Genomic DNA, 23,612 nt, shown 5'->3' on the forward strand with positions numbered 1-23,612 from the left:
CAGTTTTCAGCGGAAGCTTTTCTCCCAGATGGTGAGGATTGCCCCTGGAATCTTCTCGATTGGACTCAAGTGTCTGCCACCTGAACGTGGCTGAGGGTCCAGGAGTGACACTTGAGGAGCCCAGGGAGGGTGGGGAAGGGGAGTGGAGGCGGGCCCTGTTGCTTAGCGACATCTCCAGCCAGCATCTCTTCCAAGAGCCTGGCCATGGCCTGGCTTTGTAATGGGAGCACTTTGGTTTTTCACAGTAGCGTCCCTGCATCACTGATAACTGTCATCTGCTTGATGATGCTGGTCAGAGAGGCAGCAGGACTTCCCAAACACCCTGGCAGACCTTTTCCCAGCTGTAACGTTTGCTGTTTCACCATCATCTATTTTCAGAGGAGTTGGGTAACTTTAATGAAAATTTCTGAAACTACTGAAAGGTCCTCAGATCTGCTTCAGATTCAGTGTTTGAGCGCCCTTTCTGTTTGGGGATGAGCTTGTGGCCTGTGTTTTACGGGACCTCTGTGTCACTTGGCAGAGGTTGAAGAGCAGTTGGAGAAGAACGCCCTGCTTTTCCAGTGAGGAATCTGGGTCATGTGTGGCCCTCTTCTGCGGCTCCTTCAGCTCCTCGCTGTCTACACTCACCTTCCAGATCGTCTCTCTACTGCGTCGGAGGTGATGGGGGGACAAAACCCTGGGTGGGGGGGACACTGGCAGGCCCTCTGGGAGCCGGCAGGGTCCTGTCCTTCCACCCCAGAGGCCGCGTGTCCAGGGTTTCACTGGAACCGCTGCTGGGGAAGGGGCAAGAACGGTCTCGGGAGCTGCTGTGGGGTGCAGGTGATGTGCAGCGTGAAGGCCAGTGGCCTGGGCAGGGTTGGGGGAGGGGACAGTCTGCGTGGGAAGGGCCGTCCTGGTCTTCCTCTGCTCTCAGGAAGACAGGCGGCACTTTTACTCAGCCCTCCTGGTGGCTCCCCGCGCCGTGAGGGACGCTCAAGGAAGGAGCTGCGCTCCGAGAGCAGCACGAGAGCAGCACTGACGGAGATGCTGCACGCAGCGGCGGGGAGGAGCCTGGAGACTGCAGAGGGGGCGGGGTGAGGGGGCAGGTGAGCAGAGGGGGCGGGGCGAAGGGGCAGGTGAGCAGAGGGGGCGGGGTGAAGGGGCAGGGCAGGGCAGAAGGGGGCGGGGCGAAGGGGTGGCGGGTGACACACCTGCGGGCAGGTGAGCGGAGGGGACGGGCAGGCCTGTCTTCCGTGACCACATCTGCACTCGGATCCGTCCACCCACCCCTTCCCCACCCTGTCACCTCTTGCATGGGAGGAGGGTCAGGTCAGGTGTCAGCAGGGAGTGTTAACCTGGGTTCACCATACAGACACTCCCCTGTACCCTCCCACTTCTCAGCCCTCCCCGTCAGAAGCTTTTCAGCATGAAAGTCGCACAGTGTGACTAACTTCAGCTGCCTTTGGGCTTTGCAAAGACCTGAGCGCTTGAAGCTTGTCCAGAAGAAAGTACTGTAAATTTGTAAAATGTTATCAAACCTTCCGAGTAACTTGTGTGTGTGTGTGGATGTTTCATGGAAAGATCCAGAATTTCCAAACGGTGACCCTGTTCATTTAAAAAAGACTGATGATCAAACAGATGTGGTTTAAGTTAGTCTCTTACTTTTGTGTTTCAGAATCCCCCCTTCACGTCCCTTGCTTAGCTTTAGGCCATTCTCAGTAAAAGAGAGGAGGGAGGAGCATTTCCAGTAAAAAAACAAGGGTCAGTCGTTCCAGGGCTGTGCGCTCACTTCTAGTTGGCAGGGGTGGTTTTGTGGGCGCGCGGCACAGAGATGGCTCCTTCTCTCCGTCCGTGCTTTGCTGGGCCAGTGAGGGACACTGTGTCCGCTCGTCAGGCTCTGAGATGAGCCTGCGTGGCCGCGGACAGAGTCAGGCTTCTGAACTGGCGCTGGCCCCATCACCCCGAGAGCAGTAATGGGCACCAGCGGGGTTCCCCGTGCCTGTGGAGGGCACACGCTTCAGTGGCCGTTCCTTGGGCAACGGCGACCCGAGCCAGCTGGCTCCATCCCCGCCTGGCAGCACACACGCAGCCAGGAGCCAGGCCGCAGCCGTGACCGTCTGTGGGCTCCAATGGTGAGCATTTGCAGTCAGGTGTCAGGGTCCAACACGAGGAGGACCCCTGGGCCGCAGTTCTCGGGGTGCTGGGCCAGGCGCGCAGCCGCAGCTGTGGGGCACGGGTCCCTGAAAGGTGCTGCATCTGCAGGAAGTCAGGTCAGAGAAGGGCAGAGCTCTCCGGGTCTGCAGCAGGCCTGCTGGAGGTTGAGGCCTCGGAGCAGCCCCACCCCGTAGAGCTGCAGGGTTGGTGGTCAGGAGGGGGCCCTGGCCTGCCCTGACCTGCTCCCTGCCGGGCGCCAGCATAGGGGCTGTGGGGTGGGAGGCAGGCAGCCTGGGTGTGTCCCTGTGGTTGCTCAGCAGAGGTTGGCAGCAGCGACCCCAGCGGCACCCACGGGCCCTGCCCGACAGACTCGGGGAGTCAGGACGGCGCTGGGGCCGCATGGAGTCCAGTTACGGCTGTGAACGTCCCTAGGGGTCTCAGGAGTAAGGACGAGGGTGGTCCTAGCAGAGCCGGGGGGCGCAGGGCCGGGCTGGAGCTCTGGGGTGCGTGAGGTCGTGGTTGTGGACCTGTGCCTTTGGGGTTGCTTGGCTCCACCTGGCTGGGTGTTGGGGCGACACAGGCCTGAGGAAGGGCCAGCAGGCCGGTTGGGGTGGGCAGCTGGGGCTCTGGGCTGGGAGGCGACGGAAAGGTCACTGCCAGCTGGAGGCAGCCGGGGGCCTGGATGGATGAGGGTTCTGGTCCACTCAGAAGTCAAGCTCCCCGGACACCTGGCACCGCACCACTCACAGGACCCCTTGCAGAGCCCGTCCCCCCATAGCGCCCAGACCCCTCGACCGGGAAGGCCGGCAGGAAGTGCCCGGGCAGCTGCGTGGCTGTCACGGAGCAGGCTGTGGCCTGCGCCTCCGGAGCTGAGAGGGGAGCGCGCAGTAGGCAGCATCTCAGCTTTGTGGGCTGTGCAGGCCCTTCTCAGGCCCTTCCCGTCTCCCCTGTGTCTCCTTTAAAAGCAGCCCTGTCCTCTGGTGGGCCCCGGAGACAGGCAGCCCCCCGCCTGGGTCGGTGGCTGGGGCTGGGGGTCGGGAGCCACCCGCCTTGCAGCGACGGTCCAGCTGCTGGTGGTCCTCCAGGAGGCCGCTGTGCGCCCGTGCCGTCTCGCGTCTGGGACAGCAGCATGCCAGACAGCGGCCTCACTGGCCCGGGGAGCCACCTCCTGGAACCTTCTGCTGCCTCGCAGGTGCCCCGTGGGTTTAGCGCGGGCGTGAGGAAGCTGTGCATACCAGGGCCTCCCAACCCGGGTCCCGGCCGAGAGCTCGGTTCCCCCACCCCACGGTGCGGCGGGCTGCTTCTGGCTCCTGTTCCCAGGGGAAGGGGACACCTTGCTTCCTGCCCCACTGGCTCTGCTGTCCCTGGAGGGGTGGGGACCCCACCCCGTCCCCGCCCCGTCCCCGTTGTAGCTTCTGGAGTCAGGCACGCCGTGCCTGCCAGCCCTCTGAGAGGGGGCCGTGTGTGGGTCTGACAGTGAGACGAGGTGCGATGTGCTGGGTGGGGACTGCCTCAGCTCTCACGGGGCCCTTTCCTCCTGCCGCTGCTGCCCGGGAGTGGCTGGCTTCTGGGGGGAAAACCTACAGGACCTTCTCGGGGTGGTGCTATGGGGTCGTTCCCCAAGGGAACCCAGGTTTCCCGGAAGGCAGGGCCCTGGCCCGTGAACCGTCTCAGGAGCCGAGTGAGGGGCTGTGACTCCACCGTGGGGGCTCAGGGCAGGTCTCACCCACCAGGGGCTGGAGGACCTGGCCCACCTCCTGTCTCCTCTGCGAGGCCGGAGCCCAGGACAGGAGTGCTTCCTGCCTGTGCCTGCTGGTGCTCACGGCCTGGCCTGTCGTCATCCCGCCCACCCTCAGGCATCGCGGGGTGCAGGGCTGCCACTGCTGGGGAGATGCCTGTCTGCCCTTTGTTCCTCACCGCAGGCTCCTTCCGCTTCTGCAGCACCTGTAGGCCAGGGCTGGTGAGGAGGTGTGGCAGGCACCTCCCTGGGCCCTGGTGGGCCGGCTGGGTTACACCAGCTCAGCTGGATCCCGCCTCATCCATCCTGCCCCTTGTAAGCCAGCGGAAGTCTCTGAAAATAGCCTCGGATTCCGAGTCACCGTGCTCCACGGAAGCCTCCTCCCTCGCAGCTGCAGATCAGACTGTATCCCCGGCTGGGCTTTGCTCACGCTTACAAAGGCGCTAATCTTCTCCAAGTCCACGAAGCCTGGACCCCTGCTCCCCACCGCAGTCTGTGCCCTGCGTGGGTGCACTTGGCAGCCTGAAGTATGCTCTTTCCATCCATTTGCCTGATTATCTTTTTATCTCATTAAGTGCCTTCAGATCGAGTGTTACATGTAAAAGACAAGCTGGCGTCAGATGGGCCTTTGAGACACAGGTCACCGCGCACGTTTTCGCTTTCAGAGTGCCAGGCTGTCCCCAAGCCAGGCTTCGGCTGGCTTTGGACTGGTGCGAATGAGCCCCGTGAGCTGGGGGTGGGCAGTTAGGTCCCTGGGCCTCCGTCTCCTCATCTGAGAATGCGGGGCGTGGTAGGGCGTTGCCTGCACCAGGTTGTCCGTGGGTCTGAACCTGCGGTGAAGACTGGGCTCGTAGCAGGTGACCCTGCCCGCGGGGTGTGGTGTGGGGGGCTCCTGGTCACCGTAGTGGAGCAGTAACTCCAGCAGTTACACTGCGGGACATGACTTCAGGGTAGCTTTGAAAACAGAGATAAAAGAAGAACGCCTCAGTGGTCATTGCAGCATTTTCCTTCTAAAGATCGGGTGTTCCTTCTTAGAAGCACCTTGGTTACTTTGATAGCTGGTGGATATGTGTTGAATGCTCAGTTGAGATCCATACAGATACGGAAATCCTCAGAATTTCAGAGCCAATTTGCGTGTCTCGATGGGTGTACCTCCAGCATTTCTCATTTAGCGCTGTTTACGTTCCATCTGCTTCTGACGACTTGGAGAGTTTCGATAACACCTGCCGTATTCCTTGGGCCGAGAGCGCACCCTGACAGTACCCTGCAGCCCTGCACATCTCGTGGGCGGGTGATGTCGGCAGGCACCTCCTAGTGGCTTTCTGGTCTTCCTCAGGATGGTTCTGGTGTCTGTGTCTTTCAGTAAGAGGCTTCGGACTTGCCTCGTGCCTCGCGTTGGTGGAATTCTTCCTGCCAGATGTGGTCCGATTTCAGAATTGCCAGCCTCCATCCCTGGTCTGGAGCAGGCCCTCCACACGCCTTGACTGGCCCCCCAGGCCCTTCCTGGTCTGGTCCTCGGGGGCTTCAGCCCTCATTTCTCTCGGCGTCAGCTCACCTCGTTGTATCCCACGTGGGAGCGTTGGCCATGCTCCACGCCCCAAGGTCCCCGGGCCTGCGAGTCTGCCCAGAGCGCCTCTGTGTCCACTTCCATGTGCCCACACCTTCCTGGGGACACGGGTCAAGTTGCTCCTGTTCCCAGCAGCTTCCTCTGACTGCCCGCAGGGAGGGCGTCTGCTTCCTTGAGCGCCTCACCTGGACTCGCCAGGCGCTTGCCGGTCCCGCCTTGTGTTATCTAAGCCATTTGATTGTGTTTTGCGTCCTTGTGGGCCGTGTCTGGTCTGATTAGGCTCCATGTCTCCGTCCCCCAGTCTTCTCCTCCGGGCTTCTGGCCAGACCGCCGGCCTCCAGCCTCAAGTGCACGCGGCGAGGATGGGCAGGGTGTGCCCGTCCTCTTCCCAGCCCCCCCGAGTGCAGCTGCTCTGTGGCTGTTCTCTACAAGACCCCGGCCCTCCATGCCCTTAACCCTTAAAGTAGGCCCATGTCTCCACTGCCCTTTGACAGGGAGAGGGACATTTTCTGAGGCTTCCACCCGCTGACCCCAAAGGCCATGGAGCGGTGGGCCTTTTACCTCCTGCTGTATGTCCACCCCGTGGAAATGGCCTGTCCGGGTGGGTCTGCAGGCCTAGTGCATCTGCTGTGGCTTGGCTTTGTCCATTTATTGCCTGGCCCCCCAGTGCTCCAGTCTAATGGGGACATGGGACGCTTTGGGTTCAGTGAACCTTGAGCTGCCAGGGTGTGGCCCTCTGCCCAGCGTGTGAGCAGCAGCAGGAGGTCCCTGGAGACCGATGGGGGTGGGAGTGTCTTATTACACACCTGCCTGGTGCAACGGGTCCTGACTGTGGGCCGTCCAGCCACGTTCCCATCAGTGGGTCCCGTGTCTGAAACTGGCCCAGCCCAGGCCTGAGTAAAGGATTATGACTTCAGTGGGGTGACTCCCCTCAGCCTCCTGCTCATTCATTCCTGTTTCCCCTGGCATTTGTGTGGACACGTGTCTGTATGTGGGGGCCAGCGATACAGGGGCAGAGGGCCATCTGTTCCGTTCCTTAGAGTATATCTCCTGTTGTCTGTCGGCCAGTTGGCCTTCCTTGGCTGGTACCCTGGCCTTGTTGGTCATTAGGATAATTGCTGCCCCCTGGCTTCTGGCAGTTACCTACCACCAGCAGGCCACTCTTGCTTTGGGGCCAGGTTTAACTGCTGGGGTCAGAAAGTGGTCACAAAACCTGATACCAACAAGCCACGCTTCCTGACAGCTTCTCCTGAGAGTACAGTTGCTGGGTCACCTGGTATGTGGACGTTCAACTGCCAAAATGTTTTCCAGAATGTTTGAATTATTTTACATTCTTTCCAGCAATTCTTGAGGGGTACAGTTGCCTTTACATTGAGTTTTAGCCTTTCTAGCAGATATGTAGTATATCTTGTTTTGGTTTTATTTTGCATTTCTCTGGTTACTGCTGATGTTGAGCATCTTCTCTGGTGCTTATTGACCATTCATATGTTTTCCGTTGTGAAATGTCTGATTCAGTCTTCTGCCTGCTTTTGAAAATTGGGCTACTTGTCTTATTATTAAATTGTAGAAATTCTTTATATGTATTAGATGCAAGCCCTCTATCAGGATACAGATATATGTATTCTGAATGTTGTCTCCCAAGTTCTGCCTTATTTTTAAAGCTGAGTCTTTCCAAGAGTGGCAGTTTTAAGTTTTGATAAAGTCCAATGTCTTTTGGTGCATGAAGTTCTTATTTATGAAGTAACCTATTATCAGTCTTTTTCTTTGTCATTTGTGGTTTTTCTGCCTCAATTAAGAAGTGTTTGCTTATTCCAGAGTTAGGATATTCTACTGTGTATTCTAGGAAGATTTGTATGGTTTTATCTCACTCATTTTGATCTCCAGTCTATCTGGAGTTAGTTTTTGGATGTGTTGTGAAGTAGAATGCAGTTCCTTTTTTTTTTCACGTGGATACATAACTGATCCAGCATCTTTTATTGAAAAGACCATCCTTTGTCCACTCCAGTAAGTATCATTTTGTCATTTTGGTTTAAATCAGGTGACCATCTCTGTGAAATCTATTTCTGGATTCCATTTTCTTTCTCTGGGCTATTTATCTAACTGGGTATCAGCAGTAAATTAATACCAGATTGTAAACCATCCAGTTTTGTTCTTCTGCCTGACTGTCTTGGCCATCTGGGTAGTTCACATTTCCATGTAAGTTTTAGCATTTCTTCAAAAAAAAAAGCCAACCAGAACTTTAAGGATTCAGGGCTCTTTACAGTAGAGAAGTTTCCCATCTATGAACATGGTATGTCCCTTCCATTAATGAGGCCTTTGATAACAGTGTTCTGCATTTCGTACCTCTTTCGCTTGAGATATTATTGGATATTTCATTTTTTAATTAGATCATTAGTAGTTTTTCAAATTTTGTTTTTAAAAAATCTTTGTGAATCTGTAGATACCAATTGAATTTTATATATCATCTTTGTGCTAGCAGTTTTGCTGATTTCCCTTTGTATTTTTACTGTCTATATGTGTAGATCTAAGTTTTTTACACATATAATCATTAGCAAATAATAGTATTTTAATTCTTTTCTTGTTCTTACAGCTTTTTTTCCTTGCCTTGCTGAAGTAGTTAGGACCTCCGGTGTGACACTAACTAGAGGCGGTAGCACAGGTCCTCTTCTCAAGGGGGAACCATTTAACGTCTCACCCCCAGCAGTTAACGTTTGCCAGGTGAGCAGGCAGCTGTAGGAAGAGTTGCCTTCCTGACACCGGAGCAGTATTCTCAGGGGGAGCTGTCCGCCGGGGAACTCAGCACTAGCCGTTCCTCCCACGCGGGGAATTCAGCACTAGCCTTTCCTCCCACGCGGGGAACTCAGCACTAGCCATTCCTCCCACATGGGGAACTCAGCACTAGCCGTTCCTCCCACACAGGGAACTCGGCACTAGCCATTCCTCCCACGCTGCAGCTGTTTTGCCGCGTGTCACCTGCTGTCACGCTGTGCAGTGCACTCACGCACACAGCCAACGTTTTGTTCTCAGGTCACTAGTCCCATCACTGTTCAGGGTAGAACTTTCCTTTTCTGTTGTTTAGGAAGGTTAAAATAATCTGTGCCTCTGCTGGGTGAAGGTTTTGGGCGTTTGCTGCTGCCTTCCAACTCAGAGTTACCAACTGTCTCTTCAGTTAGCTTTTCTCTTTTCAGGAGTTCCGTTGCCAACCCCAGGGGCTCTACAATGAGACTGTGGAACTTAAAATCTCAGCAAAAAAATCCATTTCACTCGTAGACAGAAATTGTCATGCTCTACTTTGCATGGTTAAAAGTGGATGTGTTTAACGTTGAATTTGTATGTAACATCCATGATTCTTTAAGCTGCAATTCCCTGCTCTGTCAGACCCAGTCAGGTACATGAACAGAGCGCTAAGATTGGGATCAGAGAGATGTGATTGAAGTCCTGGTCCTCCTGCTGACCGTTTGATCATGGGTGATAATGGTGTTGTGATAACAGCACCCAGGGGGCCAGGCATTTCCCATGTGGTTACTGCTGTGGGGTTCCTGGTTGATTAGTTTGGAGTTTAGATTGAAGGACCATTGCATGTAGTAAGAAGTGGGACATTTTCTAATGTATGGTAAGGTCCTTTTCCCCCCCCCCTTTATTTTTGTGTAGGAATTGCTGCTCATGGGGCATTCTTTCCTTTTCTACAATTATTTCATGTTCTTTACTTGATACCAGTTATGATTTAATGTTGAAGCCTGGTCATTCTTTTATTACCATTTGTTAAAGACCAACCATTTTTAAAGGGGAAGGTGTTTAGCACATGTGCTGTTCAGAACCAAACAGCAAATTTTGGAAGAGTTTATATTTAGGAGTTTGTGGTTCAGCTTTTAATCATGTAACGTTAAACCTGTTTCTTTCGTCTCATTTGTGTCTTTTCATCTTCTTTTGTGTCTCAGTGCAAAAATCTGTTCACAAAAGAGAACTTGTTTAGAGGGCAGAGACCTGGAGCCGGCGCGTTCCTTGCGAAGAGGGGACCCGCCTGTCTGTCCACGCGGTGGTCTTGCATCGAGGGCGGGCACTGGGCTGCTCTCTGCCAGGGCTTGGCCTGTGGCCCCAGCCCGTGCTCAGGCTTCAGTGGACAGGGGGCCTGCACCCCCACTGACACCATTGAACACATATGTGTGAGCACCACACACGTGCTCCCCCACCCCCAAGCCTGGCGTTCTCATGGGGCTTCCAGGGAAAATGTGTTTAATGCGGCCCTTAGACAGACCCTCTGCACCTGCAGTGATTATAGCTTTAGCTGCAGCCCACCGCCCCGCCCCGTCTCCCTCCCTTGTTTGAAGAACTATTGAAGAAGAACAGGAGAAAATCGATTTTGAGGAAATGAAATTTTCTTCAGTAGCAGGATGACAGGGGAGCAGGGGCTTGAGCTGCGTGGCCGGTGAGGTTTCTTGGGGCAGGGGTGCAGGGCACCGCCTGCGGGCTGGGGGGGGCAGCACGCTCTGTTGACATCTCCCTCGTCCTGCCCCGTAGCTGCAGACAGCAAAGTGGTGACCTGTGCCGCTGTGTGGAGGATGCCTGCGGAGCTGGAGCCCGGTGGCCAGGAGTCCCCCGAGGACGCTGCGAGCCCCGCACACGCCCTGGAGCTGCTCTGTCACCTGGAGCCCACGGCCCGCGGCAGCACCGCCTGGTAGGCCCCGCCCCACGCGCCCCTGGGGGCAGGTCGCCCCTGCAGAGGCCGCTCTGCCATGTGAGAGGAGGCGTGAGTAGCCTGCCTTCGCTCTGTTTAGTGCCGGTTGTTCTCCAGGCGACGCGTCTCCGAGGGCCCTGCTGCACACACTCTGAGCGGACCTGTGTCTGGGGCCTTTCCCGCTAACGTCAGTCTGCTGGTACCTTCCGGGAGGACGATCAGGCGCCGGCCAGCCCTGAAGCACTCCCGTGCTTTCTGCCTCATAAGTGCACATCTACTCAGCCATCAGAGTCAGTGCATCAACTGACCTCTCTGTCTCCTTGGGCTGAAGGCTGCTGGTGTCACCTTCTGTGGACCCAGTGGATGCCCCTGTGCGGGTCACGCTGTGTCCCAAGTCCTGAAGGGTTTGTCCCGAATTTATTTCCCCAAGTGTCCCTGCAGGGTCAGGACAGGGAGACACCACCAGCCTCCCTCAGGCTCCCTGGCACGTGGCTGCCCGTGTATGTGGTGACGGGGTGGCTGTGCCCTTGGGGTGACACAGAGACCGACCTCAGAACACGCCCAGCTCACCCCTCAAGAAGCTGCGTTTCCTAGACGCGACCGAGGGAACGTGCCCTTGTGATGGGTGTGCGTTACAATAGGAGTTGTCCTTGATACAGTAGCACTCCCGAGTGTGCGTGTGTGTGCACAGTCCCTTCTCGCCACCCCCGCCAGTTAAACACATCTAGTCCAGCAGTGACTATTAAGCACCTGCTGCACACCCCGCCTTGCTGTAGGGTGACAGGGCCAGGGACCTGGCCTCTAGGAGTCACGCTCTCTCGGTGGGGGGGGCCGTGGTGTCAACATCTACCCGAGACCCGGGAGGGTGGGGACCAGGCTGGAGTCGTGAGCCCTGTGCACGGGCCCCGAGGGAAGAGACACTCACTGTTACAGAGGAATTGGCGAGGGGGTCTCTGAGGAGGTGACGTCTGGAGCTGGGGCTGATCCTGGTCTCCACCGTCTTCCCGTCTGGGGATGGGAGGCACGGAGCAGAGCTGTGGGCCTGGGAGGCCGTCGGCCTGGAGGCAGGTCTCTCTCCCAGGGGATGAGCTGTCTGTGCAGCAGGGCTGTGAGGGCCTGTCCTGTCCCCCAAGGCAGAGCCACCCTGCACCCCACATGGAGCTGTTTGGAAGCTCATCTCAGATGGCAGCCCCGTCGACAGCCCTGTCTTCCCAGGAAGTGTTTGCACGTGTGTGTGTGGTCCTGCTCGAGGAGGACCTGGGGAGATGGACAGTCCATGGATGCGTCCCCGTGGAAGCACCTCTGGGTCCCCGGCATTGGGCTGCTGTGAGCCAACTCTGAACAGTCTGTGTGCACCCAGGTCTCCACTCCCCTGCCCAGCGCCCGGGGGCAGCTGCTGGGCTGGGCGGCGCCATGTCCGTTTTGTGGAAGCAGGGGGCTGCGCCTGCCTTGTGTGCGGGTCCCATCTTGGCACCCTTGCTGGCACGTGGGGCGGCGTGCACCTTCTCTGGAGTGTCTTCAGTACACTCAGTTTCCTCCTGACACACGAACTTGAGTCCGGAGAGGCATCAGGGTGAAGGATGCTGCTGGTGGTCACACGTGTGGCCGGCGGTGGTTCCGTTCCCTTGTTTTCCTTTCTGACTTGTTATCTGTTGAGAGCAGATCTAGGAGCGCGGCTCCCAGCCATCCTGACTGTCAGCCGCTGCTGCCCGTGGGGGCGTCCAGGAGCCCTGCACAGTCCCAGGGCCCCAGAGCGTGGCTGTGTCCACTGGCCGAGGCGTGGGCTCCTGTCCTTAGGGCCTCCTGTCCTGTGCAGCCAGGAGACTGGGCGGATGGCCCCCTTGCCTCCACCGCAGCAGGCAGGGTCGGGCAGTGCCCAGCGGTCAACGCTTGTGTCCTGAGCCCCCTCCAGGGACCGGCCAGGGCTGAGGGGGGACATTATAGAGGGCCTGTGACTCCGTGTGCTTGGTGGACACACACTACGTGGGGGACCGAGTGCTGATGTGTCCCGTGTGGGCCAAGTCTCTTATGCTCATCTGCCCCAGGTGGCAGTAGGGTCACTGGAAAGTCTCTAGTTTCTCTAGAGCAAGTCTCCATTCCTGCAAAGGAGGTGATGTTTCTGGTCGTGGCAGGGCCCCTGGATTTGTGGTACTGTCTGTAAGTGAGGCAGTGAAGGGGCTGGTGTAACGTACCCCCCAGGCCCTTCGGGGCCTGACTTCCCTCTTCTGCCTGTGGGTACACAGGTCCCGACGTGGCCTGGAGGGGCCGCCCAGGGACCTGCAGCCCTTAACTCCCATGAGCCCAGTGTCGCCTCCTCAGAGAGGCTCTTCCTAACGGTTCTCTCCAGATGACCCCTGCTCACCCCCACTCAGGCCTTCCTGTCGATTTGCACGATTTCATCTTTTGTCCCAGCCGTCACCACTGCCTGGCGCTCCACTGCGCTCGTGCTCCCATGGCTTTCTGTGTAGACTGAGCTGCTTTCATGGCAGGGCCCTCAGAACCAAGGACAGCGCCTGGTGCTGCGGGAGAGAAGGAGCGACTTCAGCACCAAGGACAGCACCTAGCGCACGGCTGCGGGGGGGGCGACTTCAGCACCAAGGACAGCGCGCGTGGCTGCTGTGGGTGCTGCGGGAGACAGGAAGCGAATTCAGCACCAAAGGACAGCACCTGGTGCTGTGGGAGAGAAGGAGCGAGTTGGGATGACTTGGGGCCACAGTGATGATGCTGAGTCTTGACTGGGCCCTGGGTCCTGGGCGCTGGGGGCAGGGTTTACACGCATCACCTTGTGCGTTTCTCGCACTGACCGCATAAGTGGGAACCACCGCAGACCCACTGAGTTCCCTGGAGCCCCTGCAGCCCACCCGTTCCCTGTTCACCCCAGTGCCTCTTGGAGCCCCATGAAGGGGAGGTGTTCGGGAATGCGGCAGGCAAGAGCAGGAAGGGGTGGCGGTCTCCTTCACCGGCTCCCATGAGGTCTCGGCCGTATCACAGTCGCCGTTGGCCAGAGTGCTGAGGAGCCTCCATGGGGTGACTGCCGCCCTGTGTCTCCTCCCGATGCTGGACTGGCTCTCGGGTTGCTGAGGCGGCGTACCTTGGCTGTGGGCTGGTCCCCCCGCCCAGCTGGGGAGCAGAGTCTGGGGGGTGAGAGCAGGGCTGTTTCTCGGGCAGTGTATGGGGAGCAGGCACAAAGATCATGGAGTCCCATGGGCAGTGAGCATCTGCTTAAAGGAGGTGTCACTGAGATCAGAGCCCAGCAGCTTTGGGGATGGAGTGCAGTTATGACAGTCAGCTGCAGCCCCCTCCCCATGCACCCTACTTCCCCCTCGAGTGGAGGGGCCGAGACGTCTGGGGAGCCTTACCCTAGGCTCACGCCGGGTCTCCCTCAGGTCTTTCCAGATGCTCCTGGCCCTCAACGGGGGACCACCGGCTTCTGCTTTCTGCGCCAGCTTTTAGGGGAAGCTCCCTCTTTGGTGTAGGTGGAGGTAAACGTCACGCTGACGTGCCAGCCTGACAGAGGGTTGGGGATCCTGGGAGGTGGTGTCCATGTTACTTTCCTTATAGGAGAAGGAGAAAGGCACAGGTGTTGGGGTTGAGTGTGGAGGGAAACACAAGAAGAGAAGCTTGTGTGGGTCCCTGAGCACTTGCGGAGGCTTGACCAGAAGAAGGGACGTGGCCTCATCTCTGGTTTTGTGTCCCTTCATTTCAGTACATGTTATGGAGGAGTGTGCATTGGTTCAGGTGAATGTTACATGGAGTAAGTTCAAAGCTATCCTTAATATCTTCCAAAGCTGTCTCAGAGGATAAGTAGAGAAGATGTTTGAAGTTTTAAGAGAGCTGATGCTGTGACTTGGCTGTCAGTGAGGGTGGAAAGGTCTCTGTGGTTACAACAGCGTCGTCACGGGAGACTTGACGGTTTGGATAAGATCCGTGTGTGTCCTCCTCCTCTCACCCTACCTGGATGTCCTTAGGTGTAAAGCTTATAAACTGGAGCCCAGAAGTCTCTCTCCTGGTTCCTGGCTCACTGCTGGAGTGGTCTCTGAGGTTTGAGAGAAGTCTGGAAAGATGCCTGTGTGTGTATATCAAGTCACTTCAGTCGTGTCTGACTCTTTGTGGCCCCATGGACTGTAGCCCACCAGTCTCCTCTGTCCATGGGATTCTCCAGGCAGGAATACTGGAGTGGGTTGCCATGCTCTCCTCCAGGGGATCTTCCTGACCCAGGGATTGAACCTGTATCTCTTATGTCTCCTGCATGGGCAGGCAGGTTCTTTACCACTGGTGCCCCCTGGGAAGCCTGGCAGCCCTTTCTGCAGGGAAAGAACAGTCGGTGGTCTCACAGGATGGTGTAAAGACGCCCTCCCCTTTCACTGTGGCTGACGTCTCCACGTCAAACGGGATGGTTGTCAGAGCCGCCCTGAGGAAGAAGGACAGGACGGGAGCCCCAGGGCGCGGTGTCCATTGGATCCATGTCCACCCTGCGTTGTGATGGGGCCTCACCCATCACAGGGGACTTCTGGGGAGGGCAGGTCTTCCCACCCGCATACCAGCCGTGGCTGGACTCTTAGTGTGAGGGCGTCTTTCTGTTGAGCCCGGCACGTGGGCGATGGAGCAGTAAGTCCGTGCAGGCAAGCGGCGTTAGAATAAACACAGACCTTCATTAAGTAACTCACTGGTGCCCAGAGCCACACACCCGTCTGCTGTCAGGAAGGGGTCCCTGGCTGGGCGTAAGTGATCATGTCACTACAAGTGTCCATGTGTCATCGCCACAGGAAACCTCACATCCGTAGATTTGATCGAAGCGGGCTTCCTGACTTAATGGTGTAACTGTTAAAGTGGTCTTTTTTTTTTTTTTTTTTTTTTTACTCTTCCTAGCATTTATAAAAGCTAACTTACATTCTGCTGTGAATTTTTGAGCAGGAAGAAATTAATCAGGTTGCCAAATCTGTGTATTTTAAGAGAGAGATATATAAATTGAGGAAATAATGTATTACTTTCTTCTTGTAAAAGGTTTTCAAAACTTGACTGGTAACCACTGATACAATCGCCAGTGACTTAACAGATGTGTTAGTTACTCAAGGTTTTCCTTTTGTCAATAAAGTAACACATGGGAGAGTTTTGGAGCGCCTCTGGAACGAGCGGCCCTCACCTAGCTTTCTGCGCTCTGTCTTCAGTTCCGTGGCGTGTGGTGACTGCCATCTCATGTGTCTTATTCTGTGGTCTCCATCCTTCTAGCGACAGCCCCCCTGCCCGCCAGAAGGGGCTGCAGGGGATAGGTCGGAGAGGTAAATGATGTGGATTAAAAGTAATCATAGCTCAGTTGGTAATGAATCTGCCTGCAGTGCAGGAGACCTGTGTTCAATCCCTGGGTCAGGAAGATCCCCTGGAGAAGGGAAGGGCAACCCACTCCAGTATTCTTGCCTGGAGAATCCCACAGGCAGAGGAGCCTGGCGGGCTTCAGTCCATGGGGTCGCAAGAGTTGGACACAACTTAGTGACTAAACCGCCACCAAAAGTAATCTTACATTGAGGTTGTTTTAAGAGTTTCTCGGTGTCCTTAGGGGCTCCTTACCCCAGGTGTCAAAATCTAGCATGTGAATCATTCATTTTGGAACCGCTGGCCTGAGGAAGAGAAGTGTGTTTTGTTTGATCACGTGCAGCCTGTGAGATCAGGACCCTCACTCCTGCTTTCCTGGCCTTGTTAACTGTGCACAGAGCTTTCGTTTCTCTCACTTGGGTGTATTTGCAGAGATGGCCCTTTCCTTGTGTTTCTCTCTCAGTGATAATGGAGGGGTGCAGTGTGCATACATTAGGTGCGTGCTCTCTGGCTCCTGACTTGTTAATAGTTTTATGTTGCTCACATCTATGGAGAGAGAGTGAAAAAGCAGAAATGTGGATGACTTTTATGAACAAAGAAATAAACTTCCTAGTTTGGAGTAGCAAGTGTGGCAGAAACTCTGGGTTATTTTCCTGTGTTTATAGCACTAGTTCCCTGGTGATGGTGCGTGATGCAGTAGAATTTCCTTTTTTATTGCACTTTGCATGCCCCGCTTATTCCAATCTCTCTCAATCACGGGGGTTGTTCCCTGTAAACCCACCGCATTTATTTCAGATGCGTCACCCCGGGTGGACAGTAAACAGCGGCTGGGCCCGAGTGAGAGGGGGCGTCTCCCCTGGGGACGGTGCTGTCTGTGTGCACCTCCCGCCCACTCTTCTTTAGCGAGGACCCCGATCGCCTGGCCGTGCCGGCTGTCTGGAGAAGGGCTCTCACACACTGGGTTTGTGGCTCCCGTGGGGGCAGAAGTTGAAAGGGAGACACCTGGGAGGAGTGCGGGGGAGCATGTGAGAGCCGGCAGCCGGGCTGAGGCTGGCAGGCAGGAGGCAGGGGTTTGGGGTGTGTTTCATCAGCAGTGACCGTGCGGGCCGGTCCACACGTCAGGGCCGCGGTCGCCCTGCTCCGTGGCCTGGAAAGTGCACCTGTTTTACCTTCTGACCCTCAGTCCTGGTTCTCCTGGATGCAGCTTTGAGTCGCCCCCCCTGCGTGTGCACCTGTGGGGCTTGGTTTCCTCTTATAGTTTTCGGCAGTGAGCAGTCCCGAGTCACCCGTCATGTCAGGTTTGGCAGACGCACGTCCTGACCACAGCCTCCCCCAAACGTGCCGTGTGCCGGCCCCTTTCCCATCTGTCTGGGGCGTCTCTCCAGGCCCCGTGCGGGAGCCGGGCCTGCGGCAGCAGTGAGAACGTGTCCCCAACCTGGAACGGCGTGCTTACCTGTCCTTCCGTGCCCTCCCTGCGGCCTCACACCTGGGTTAGATGGAGCCCAGGTTTCCAGCGCATGGGCTTTCTCTCCATCCCAGGACGGTTGGTGGCTTTCTCCTTAGTGTCGTCTCTTTCACAGGAAGTTAATGAACTGTTAGTGACATGATTTGTCTCAGTTTTCTAAGGTACCTGGTTTTCTCTTCTGCTTTTCTACTTTGGGCGTCTCTGGTCATGCAGGTGGGCTGCCCAGGGGGCACAGTGGTAAAGAATCCACCTGCAGTGCAGGAGACTGCTTCAGTCCCTGCGTGGGGAAGGTCCCTTGGAGAAAGGAATGGCTACCCACTCCAGTCTTCTTGCCTGGAGAGTCCCATGGACAGAGGAGCCTGGCGGGCTGCAGTTCATGAGGTCGCGCAGATTTGGACCCGACTGAGTGACCAAGCAGCAGGCAGTGTTGTGATAAAAGTTGTGTCAACTCACTGACAGCCTTGAGGGGCCGCACTAGGACGCGCCCCCAGTCAGTCAGCGTTGTGTTCTGTGTGGAAGAGAAGCCGTGAGGGTCTCCATCGATGTCTGCAGAGGTCACTTGTGGGAGGATGTGAAATGAAGCTCTCTTCATAAGGTCTGAAGAAGTTCGTTAGGGAAGACAGAAATTCATACCTGTGATCACACTGAAAAATTCTCGATCTCTTCATGGTTTTATCTCTTGGGCAATGTGATTTTTGTCTTGTTAGTTTTCAGATATGCATTGCATCAATTAGGATGGCTTTGGCTGCAGGTAACAGGAAACTGTGGCTCGTGTAGGCTGATACACAAGGACGTGATCTGACATCTCGGGCCTGGTGGGTGACTGCAGCTGTGACCCCACCCCCACCCTGCACTGCTCTCAGCGTTGTCCTCCCAGGAGGGGGCCGTGGAAGATGTGGGCACCACCCACCTGGGCCCCTTCAGACCCAGCCCCCAGCAGGCCCCCTCGCATCTCAGCGGCCAGGGTCTGTCAGCTGTCCGTGCCTCAGGTCCTGGGAGAAGCCTCAGCAGTGCCTCAGCTCAGATGCCCTGATGAAACCTACAGCTGGGGGCCTACAGGATGCAAGAGTTGACTGCTCACAGTTCTCGGGGCTGGAGAGCTGAGATCGGTGTGGGCAGGGCTGGAGCAGGCCCTTTTCCCAACTTGCAGGTGGCCGCCTCCCACTGTGTGTTCACATGACAGTGGGAGAAAGACGGAGATACAGAGACAGAGATGGACAGGAAGAGAGACAGAGAAGTAGAGAGACAGAGACATACACACACAGAGACAGGAAGCTCGGGAACTGGTGTCAGTCCATACCAGGGCACTCACCCCATCACAGGGCCCCATCCTCCCGACCTCAGTGAACCCTCGTCACTTCCCCAACCGCCCCCGCCGCCCCCCAAAAGCACCAGGTGACTCTGGGGGAGGGATGTGGGCACTCAGGCCTCAGGAGCGTGGCAGCTGCAGCAGGTCACAGCTGCCTCCCCCTGCTGACGGGTGCCGTGTGTCTGAGCTCCGGGCCTCGGGGTGGCTATCTCGTAACACTGTGCTCCCTCCTTCCTGCAGCGTCGCCTGGGAGCCCGCGGGAGATGGGAAGAGGGTCATCTCACTGGCCGACAACCACATCCTGCTGTGGGACTTGCAGGAGAGCTCCAGCCAGGCCACGGTGAGTAATTCAAGCCACACGGTTTCTGTCTTCCGTCTTCTTGATTAGACCCTTCAGGCAAATTCAGAATACACTCATCGGTTCATATATGTTTAGACTCTTGACACTGATTGTAAAATCACTAAGAAACAGACTGGATCATCGTCAGTCAGACGACTGACTGACTGTCTCCTTCGGGCAAAAAGATTCCGATTCGGGTCTCAGGGCCGTGTGCAAATATGATACTGAACCTGGATGTTGACAAAACTCTCCCCTTCGGCCATAATTTGCCCCAAATCATAGTCTTCTGTTTCAGGTGTGAGTCTTTTTAACGAAGGGTTTTCAGCATGTATTTGGTTAAGGTCACCTTTGAGAGAGGAACAGTGGTGACATAAAGGTTTCCTGGTCGTGAAAATGACTGTTGACCATGACCCGGTGACCCCTCAGCCTCTCGGGGTGTGCCTATCGGGTGTGTCTACCTTTCTGTCCATGTGGCGTGCATGCTGGCCGTCGTCCTGCCCCGTCGGGCTCCCGTGTGTCCCCTGAGGTCTCGCCCTGCGGCTCGGGGGCAGCTCTGCTACAGACTCCCGACCAGGAGGCGGCGTCTCCCTCGACGGCCCGTTCACCTTCAGACCTGCTCAGCACTCCGTGCCAGCCTTCTTGGAAACCAGTCTGGCTTTCACACATTCATCACTTCAAATAGCGTGTCTTTCATAGACTAAATGTTCTACCCATTGGTATATATTTTTTCATGTGTGACTCCTTAAAATGTCCTCTTATCAGATGTCTTGTTTTACATGCATTCATAATTTCAGTGCATTTGTTTGTCAAAGCTGCAACTTTGGAGAGAAGATGAAGCAATTTGGACCGATAACACCTCTAACGCCGCCCACACGTGGGGCCCCACTGCCACACCCGTGGCGGGGGCTCGAGAGGCGTGCCTCTGGGAGACCGTTCAGGGACCCGTGTTCACCTTCTGTCCGCTCGTGCCCGGGACACGTGCTCAGCTCTCTTGCCCCGTGTCTTCACCCCCTGGGTTGACATTGTGTGTGTAGTGGTTGATTGTTAATCGACACCCGGCCCAGAAGTCAGACTCGTCCCCGTGTGGAGTGACCTGTCCACACACACAAACCGCACGACCAGAAGGACCTCTCACAGGCTTCAGTGGGAAGTTAAGAGCCGGCCAGTTTTCCTAGCACAGTCATAATCCTTCAGGAAAGAAATCACTGTCTTTATTATAATTTAAAAAAAAAAGACACCGCTCTATCCTGGAGCAGATCTCTATCCTGGAGCAGAAAGCCGATTTCACCAAACTGAGGCTCAAGCGGGAACGTGAAGGAAGCCGGCCCTTGATGTTGCCCCGTGGCCCCCTGAGCCTGGGTAGACGCCTCCACAGTCCCCCCGTCCCTCCGCCTCCCAGGGGACTTGGCGGGGCGTCCAGACCAGAGTCCAGGATGCCCCCACCTGCTCCCTGCCCCCGCCTGCACTCAGGGGGCTGTTCCTCGAGACCACCCTTGAGGACAGAAAGGGACGAGACTGTCCTGTGAGGGTGCCAGGCCTCGCGGCAGCGCTAGGCAAGACGCTGGCCCCGGTCTGGCAATGCACGGAGTGACCGAGCGGCCACCACCCCGCCCGGCAGGCAACACCGGCGGGGGGGGGGGGGCGTTAGGAGTCCACTGCTCCGGGGCCCCCACTTTGTGGGCCTGTCCAGTCATCAAAGTGTGAACAGCTCTTCAGACCCTCCGTCGTCTCAAAATGATTTTACGGTAGGGTGATTAATCTGTAACTGATTTTCTGCAGGGACCAATTTCGTTTCTCTCCCCCTTTTTTTATCTGCTGTCAGCAGTTCTGTCGATACCACTTTGCGACCCCGGGGCCGGAGTATTTAATACCGAAACCTTCCTATCGATTCCAGCCATCTTCACACCCGTCTCCTCAATTTTTGTCCTTATTGTTTGAGGATATTGCCTTCTGCGGTGAATCTAATCTTATGCTCCCTGCATCATTACCTTTTGCAATTAAATCGGAGGCTCTCTGCCATTTGTAATCATTAGCGGAGCCCGGGGGAGGCCTGGAGGGGGTGCTCCACAGGGCCCGGGACCCCCACGCGGGCCGAGGCAGTGTCCCCCGGTTTGGATCTGCGCGTGCTCATGCCTGGGTTCTAGGGCTTTCACCGGCTGCAGGAAGAACTAGCTTCTGCGGGGCGGAAGGGCGGCTGGCGTCACCCTCCCGCGTGCAGGCCTGAAGGCGGTGCCCAGGGGAGCACTTCCTGGGAGGAAGAGAACAGGCTTCAAGGACACAGTGTGCTTCCAGAAATTTCTAGTGCAGGGTTTAAAACGTGTCGTTGGAGGCCGCAGCCCACACAGGTGGGGAGTTGCTCCCTGCAGCTCTGCCCACTGTGCCCGCACCCAGGGGGGGCTCGCTGCCCGAGGACGTAGGCTCAGGGTACAGCCCAGGCTCCCCGCCTGCTCGCCCACAACCCCCCTTCCCTCTGCTTCCTGGGCTCCGCACATGGCCAGCGGAGAGAAGGGCTGGCTCCTGGAGCCCCCAGGTTCAGAGCGGAAGGCCGCAGAGAGGCCGTCTCTCCAGCACCTCGCTCGTGGCTCCTCGATGGGACAGGGATACTCGTCTCTTCTCGCCCATCTCGGCCAAAGACCTTAAATCTGCCCTCACAACCTTCCCTGTTTTGAGTCTGTTTGGAGCCGAGATCACGCCCATGTTGGTGGGTGTCAGACACACGTTTCTGTCCACGAGGAGGGGTTGGCTTTTGGTGCAACAAAGGGAAGTCCTTCTCACGCTCTTCTTCCTGCAGTAGAGTCAGTCCTGCTTGAAATGAACTACAAATACATTGAAAACGACCTCGGGTTCCCCGTCCTTGCTGGCACCTGCTGCTGTGCGTGCATTTCCTCAACATGGGGACTCTGGTTTCCAGGAAGTCGCTCTCAAAACCTGTGAAGCCAGAGCACTCCTGGGGGGCAGAGTCCTTCATGGGTGTGGGAGCCGCCAGCCCTGCTGGGTCTGGGGCCATCATGGGCCGGGGTGGGGCACACAGTGGGGGATCCCGTCTGCCCTGTGAACCTGGGGCAGGGGCGGGGGTGGCAGGACCCTTTCTTCCCGACCCGAAGGCAGCAATGGGGCTGGGGTGTCCAGCTGAGTCCCATTCCCACGACAGTCCTGAGGCCCCTCCCTGGGCCCAGAAGACAGTGCTCCCTGTCCCTCCCACCGGGTCCCTGAAGGCAGAACAGAGCTCCAGGCAGGGGCAGTGCTTTTTAGGGGTTCGTCTTGTTGAATCCTCATAGCCTTGGGGGCAGATTCTTTGATATCTGTCTTACAAATGAGACACAGGAGAGAAAGCCAGACCTCAGAGAGACGCAGTAACTCATGGTCACTCACTGGGAAAGCGGGGACCCACTCGGGGGTCCAGCTCAAAGGGGGGCTGCCCTTCCCTGGAGGCACCCCCAATGGCTTCGACTCAGAGGGGCATCCTGGGTGTGTTGGTGAGAACGCATTTGGCTGCAGGACATAAGAATTGACATAGAGAGGAGGTTTTATCGTCTGCTGAAACAGAGGTGAGAGAATAAAGCCCCCCGGGGTTGGTTAATTCAGGGTCTTTATTGCATCGAGGGCCCAGCGACTCTGCATGTTTCTCCTCTGCCATGTCCACCTGTCACCGCTCTCCCTGTCATGACCGAAAGGTGGCTGCAGAGGTTCCAGCCATCACATCCAGACTCCACAGCATCCTTGGTTTGTAAGGAAAGCCTTTCCTGGAAGTCCCTTTGTCTCCTTTTCACGCATGACTGTGTGTCCAGGCCTAAACCCATCTTGGAGAGGGGAACAAGCCCACCAGGCCTGGCTCAGGGCCATCTTAGTTCCTGGGGGCTGTGCAGGGTGTTCCAGGGAGAGGGTCTCCCGCAGTGGGGGCTGCTGTGTGACTGGCAGCTGGGGCCAGGCTCATGGTGGACTTGCCTGCATGGACGCAGCGTCTCTTGAGCTGGAAAAGCCACAGCCTGCAGTTGCTTCATGTTGGGGGAGTAGGGGGGTTAGAATGGTCGTGCTCGCTGACCTCTCTGGTCCCAAGGAGCATATGCTAGGCCCCAGATTCTTGAGTCCTGCCCCCGGCCCAGGTCTCTGCCCATCCTGCCCCCTCTCCATGGAGTCCCGCCCCTGGCCCAGGTCTCTGCCCAGTCATGCCCCCACTCCACCCTGAGTCCTGCCCCTGGCCCAGGTCTTTGCCCATCCTGCCCCCTCTCCATGGAGTCCTGCCCCAGCCCAGGTCTCTGCCCATCTGCTCCCTCTCCATGCTGAGTCCTGCCCTTGGTCCAGGTCTGCCCAGTCCTGCCCCCGCTCCACGCTGCGGGGCTTGGTGATGGGGGTGCTGCTTGAGTCTCTGGAAACCTCACGCTCGGACTCTCCTTGAACTGCCCCCGCCGGCCCGAGTCCCAGCGTTTTGTCCGTCGGTGGTGCCTTCTTTGTTCTTGTCCTGCACTCCTCGCTCTTCTGAGAGGGTTTGGGGGAGCCTTTCATCACTCCTGGACCGGGAAGCACTGAATATTTCTCTTTAATGCTGGGAAGCAGATTACCGTGTGCATTGCACCCTCTGGAGTTCTTGCTGAGTTCTGTCTCCATGTCACCAGGAAACCAGAAAAAGTGATTGATTAACCTTACAACTTGCACCATGCTGGCTGCCCCAAGTAGCCCCTTAAAAAATTGATGGTGAGCTGTCTTTCAGGTTTTCATTAAAATCTGCCTCGCAGACTTCTCGGCATCTGTGTGCACGGCATCCTGTTGCCCTCGTGGTTCTGTGTTAGAGTGAGTGGTGGAGCAGGAGCCGGTCCCATTCTAGAGGGCAGCTGTGACCTCGGGCGGGACCCCTGCCCTCTCTGCGTGACCTTGGGTGGGATCCCTGCTCTCTCTGCGGGGGTTGGCGGGCTGGGCCGCGGCCATGTCTCCACTGCTGAGTTCACATGGGGTCTTATCAGTTATCCATGCTCTCTGACAAGTGCCCACCGAGTCAGCACTTCCCACAGTGGCCATCACGTGGTTTCTGTGGGGACGGTCAGAAGTCTGGACCCTCAAGGCTTGTGAGGCTGCGGGCC

At 56.8% G+C, this 23,612-nt stretch overlaps 1 protein-coding gene across 6 annotated transcripts in view; it reads left to right on the forward strand.

Moving 5' to 3' along the window:
- Positions 1 to 23,612, forward strand: part of EIPR1 (EARP complex and GARP complex interacting protein 1) — a 122,675-nt gene that overhangs the window by 31,787 nt on the left and 67,276 nt on the right. For 5 of the 6 annotated variants that reach the window (XM_081529277.1, XM_081529309.1, XM_081529288.1 and 2 more), the window contains 2 exons: positions 9,957 to 10,113; positions 18,438 to 18,537. In XM_081529277.1, coding sequence (XP_081385403.1) covers positions 9,957 to 10,113; positions 18,438 to 18,537 — 257 coding nt within the window. The remainder of the gene's footprint in view (positions 1 to 9,956; positions 10,114 to 18,437; positions 18,538 to 23,612) is intronic. The other variant, XM_081529327.1, reaches the window with a different exon arrangement.

This window comes from Giraffa tippelskirchi, chromosome 1, assembly GCF_054371585.1.
Source record: "Giraffa tippelskirchi isolate mGirTip1 chromosome 1, T2T-mGirTip1v1.2.pri, whole genome shotgun sequence".
Classification (NCBI taxonomy): Eukaryota; Metazoa; Chordata; class Mammalia; order Artiodactyla; family Giraffidae; genus Giraffa; species Giraffa tippelskirchi.